Source organism: Mesocricetus auratus, unplaced genomic scaffold, assembly GCF_017639785.1.
Source record: "Mesocricetus auratus isolate SY011 unplaced genomic scaffold, BCM_Maur_2.0 contig_8860_pilon_obj, whole genome shotgun sequence".
NCBI lineage: Eukaryota > Metazoa > Chordata > Mammalia > Rodentia > Cricetidae > Mesocricetus > Mesocricetus auratus.
The window spans coordinates 1-4,110 of record NW_024430956.1 but is presented as its reverse complement, the minus strand read 5'-3'; the positions used below and the strand labels follow the sequence as shown (position 1 = coordinate 4,110).

Here is a 4,110-nt window from a genome sequence, read left to right as displayed (position 1 = left end):
ATTTAAAAATGCTGTTCAACCAGCTGCAGAATAGATCAATGTATAGTCAAGTTAGTATGTTGTTTCTTATTTGCAAATCTGGTTCATTGTGGTAGGTTAACTAATTAATTCAGAACTCAGAATCCCTACCTTTCATACTGAGGTGCTATGGTAATATTAGGCAGACCACAACTAGTTTTTTGGTTTTGCCATTAAGAAATATATAAATGTGCTTCAGCAGGTAAGTGGAAGAGTGCCACTAGCAAGAGACGCCAGTGGAGATTCTTTCTAGAAATTTGGTGATTAAGAAAACCCTTCCGAGCCCTTAGAAGAAAGCAGGGCACAAACGCCTATCCAATATGTAAGCAAACCGATGGCTGAAAGCATTAAATAAAGTTTCTGAAATAGTGGTCACAAAATCAAAAATAAATACTGTTCTACTCGCAGATGGTTTTTTTCTTTTCTCTCTTTTTGCTCTGTTAGCACATAATATCTCCTGATACACTAATATCTCCTGATATTGTGTGAAGCATTCCACACAACAGGGCACTTGAGAGGAACTGGCTTCAGACGTGATGTTCAAAGTCCTTAGCACACTGGTAACCTCTTTAACCTCAAAGAGGTTCAGTCTGCTGCTGGCAGACATTATTTGGATCTTGATAGGATTCCATTATTTTGCCAGAAGCTCTCTGGGCAGCACAGAAAGGTGTACTGTCAAGAGAATTTGGGCAGATGCACTAGAGCTCAGAGCTTCTCATCACCAGTTGCCCAGAGTCCATGCTGGCCAGCGAGAACAACTCTAAAAAGGACCATAGGAAGGCTTCAGCATGGTTCCCAGAAGAAACATTTAACATGTGCTGTCAAAGCCAAGACAAAAATAAGGTTCTTTCCATTTGTAGTTTCCATTGCTTGAGTGTGGAAAAAAAAAGTTCACAAGTTACCAGGTGCTGCCACCGGAGGCGTGTTTGCATCTTGAAGTACAACTTGCTTCCGGTTTCCTTTGAGCATGGATCCACTACAAACTTAAACACTCTAAATAGTAGAACTCTGTTCAGTCCAGAAATACAGTTACTTTATTCAAGGTCTGCTTTAACTGCTGACAGTATACACAGGGTTAATAGTATTTCCATTGCTTCCCAGAAACTGCGGACTACAGCTACGTAATGTCAAGAATGTCAAATTGGGCGGTCTAGTAAAGGGTCAGATAACAAACAAGGTGTTTTTAGGCAGTTCCATGAAGAATCTAAGAGTTGGGCAGTAAAAAGTTACAAACCCTTTAATATTTTAGAAAAGAGTGAAAAAAGCAGAGGAGTTACAGATGTCTTATTCTCAGATTTCTAACTCTCTCCTGTGCCACAAACCTAGTTTCCATTAAGCTGCTGCTGGGTTAGTTGCTGATCAATCGCTACTCTTGCCCGGCTTTTAATTTCTCGTTCCTCATCTTCTTCATCTCGCTCATCATTTCCGCTATGATTTTTACAATAGAGTTTGTAAATTCCTCGTGACATATTTTCAATGTATTTTGCTTTGTCTTGTACACCACAGTGGTAATGGTAGGTTTTAACACAGGCTTTTATTTCACATCCAATAGTAGCACCAGGCTGACTGCAAAGTGTACATTTCATCCTTTTTCCTTGTTTAATCTCCTGAAGTACAGTTTTAATATCAAAATCTCCAAATTCTGCTCTTGATGTTGTTGTGAGCTGAACAGTACCAGAAGAAAACAACATGCACTTATAATGTGCGGCTGCCTTCTTGGCATTAAATATATGCAACTTCCCTCTCGCTTCATTTTCTTCCTCCCCTACATGGCAAAATCCGCATTTAGGTCTGGTGTCATTAGGACTGCTCCTGTGTGGAGACCTATCTCGGTAGGAACTACTTTCCATTTCGTCTGTTCCATGGGAGGATGTAGATCTGGTATCTCCTGCCAACCCTTTAAAATTAGTTTTTCTTGGTCTTCCTTTGCGACCTTTCTTCTTAGTCTTTGGAGATGACGGCTCCAGTTCATGTTCATTAAAAGTTTCTTCTAAATCAGCTTCAGAATTATGTGCAGTTTTCTTGTGTTTTCGACAATAAACCATGTAAATGCCTTGCGAAGGTTTCTCTCGGATCTGAGCTTTATCATGGAGTGCGCAGTGGTAGTGGTATGTCCTGTGGCATGTTTTCACATCACAGCCGATTGTTGCTCCAGGACAATGGCACAAAGAACACATCAGCTTTGTGCCCCTTTTAATTTCCTTTTGGACATCTTCAATAGAAAATCCACCAAGACTCTCATTATTGGAATGTGATGACACCAAAGCAGATGAAAAAAGCATGCACTTATGATGTGCTGCCACCTTCTGGTTTTCAGATATTAGTAACTGTCCACACTCCTTGTCTCTATTTGACTTACAAAAGCCACATTTGCGCTGTCTTGTAGACCCTTTTTTCTGTTCAACTGAGCTTGACATGATTTTTAAACTGCTTATAGAATGCGACTTTAAGCCTCAAGAAATGACAGCTGAAACAATGAATGCATTTCTGGTTTTTCAAGATGCTGCGAAGCACCGACGTAGAAAATCGCCTGGACAACCAAGGAGGACATTCGAGAACCAACTCGAGAACTCATTCAATGGCTGGTATCAGCGTGGCCCACGGGCGAGCAACGGGAGGACAGCGCCCACGAGGGGAGAAGAGGAAGGCGGGCGTCGGTTCTCCAGCACTGCCGAAGAGCGGAGCTCAGCCGCCTGGGGTTGTTTCCTTTCATTCCAGGAGAGACAGGCTCGCCGAGCGCCCTTACGTTGCCTCCCTCCATACGCACCTTGTTTTCTCTTTATACTGTTGGTTTGATGTTTTTTATGTCTATATATATTTTTTATTATTTTATTTTAAATTATATTTAAATTAGAAACAAGGTTGCTTCACATGTCAATTCCAGGTCCCTCTCCGTTTCCCTCCCCTCCTTCCGTGCACTCCCCCCAACCACCCCAATAACCCCTCATCTCCCCAGGGAGGTTGTGGCCATCTATGGGGGTGTCCATAGTCTGTCATTTCATCCAGGGCAGTACCTAGACCCTCCCCCAAGAGTTCAGGGTGAGAGTGCATCTCACATTGTTGGATGGGAGTCCAAAGTCCATTTGTATACCCGGGATACATACTGATCTACTACATAAGGCTCAATAGATTTCCTGGGCCTCCTCACTGACACCCACACTCAGGGGGTCTTTATCAGTCCCATGCTGGATTCCCAGCCATCAGTCTGGGATTCAAGAGCTAGCCCTTGTCAGGTCAGCTGTTTCTGGGGTTAAACCAGCCCAGTCTTAATCGCTTTGGCCATCAGTCCTCCCTCTCTGTCACTGGTGATGGGAGGTTTCCAACCTGTAGTGGAATGGACTTGCTCACATTTCCTAGAAAATTATATTGTGTGACTTTACAGGACGCCTGTCTCCTGATACAATTGGCAATGGTAGGGCTTTACAGACTCTTGTCATCATCTGCTGTGAATGTTTCTTTTCAGAGATGGCATCTTCATATCATCTCAGTGCCTGAAAAGTTTGGGACAGTGTTTGTAAGAAGACTAAAATAAGTTAAAGCATCTGAAAGATGGTATCCTGAATGGGTGGAAAATGCCACTGCCAGAAGGCATATGCCTGCTCAATTCCAAGTGCCTGATGTGTGTGTAAGTCTCAAGAGATGTTGGCCAAGAAGATCTTCAAGATATCCGAAATGTTAAGGATGTTTAATCCTTGGGTTAATTATTGGCCAGTATTAGATGATTGTACTCCTGATTGAGTTGCAGGATATCAGGAATTAAAAATTCCTCTGAGCTGGAATTGGAATGCCACTCTATGATAGCAGGCTGGGTACATAAACCAAACTAAATCTCCCATTATTTTTGGGAGAATGCTCAGAAACTGTCCTATTAGAGATTGAGCAGTTTATCCTACACTGTTAAAAATGCCAAACAAGAAATATATATATATATGTATATATATACATATATATATATATTTCTTGTGTGTGTGTGTCCAACTAAGGCACAATTGCTAATATACTATCAACTACTTTCCAATTTGATATGGAAATACATTCAAGGCAGAAATTGTTATCTTGTAATGAGATTATCTATACAGAATATAGTCTAGA

The 4,110-nt window shown here is 41.6% G+C and overlaps 1 protein-coding gene across 1 annotated transcript; it reads right to left on the bottom strand.

Annotated features, from left to right (window-relative positions):
• Window positions 1-1,340: 1,340 nt before the first annotated feature.
• LOC121138133 (PHD finger protein 6-like) lies at window positions 1,341-2,475 on the bottom strand. Its single transcript, XM_040740942.1, has one exon. The coding sequence runs from the start codon at window positions 2,433-2,435 to the stop codon at window positions 1,341-1,343; it is 1,095 nt and encodes a 364-aa protein (XP_040596876.1). The 5' UTR covers window positions 2,436-2,475.
• Window positions 2,476-4,110: the final 1,635 nt, after the last annotated feature.

Bases quoted from the DNA above. Each gene is read 5' to 3' on its own strand.
- LOC121138133 (XM_040740942.1), bottom strand. From the start codon at position 2,435: ATGTCAAGCTCAGTTGAACAGAAAAAAGGGTCTACAAGACAGCGCAAA.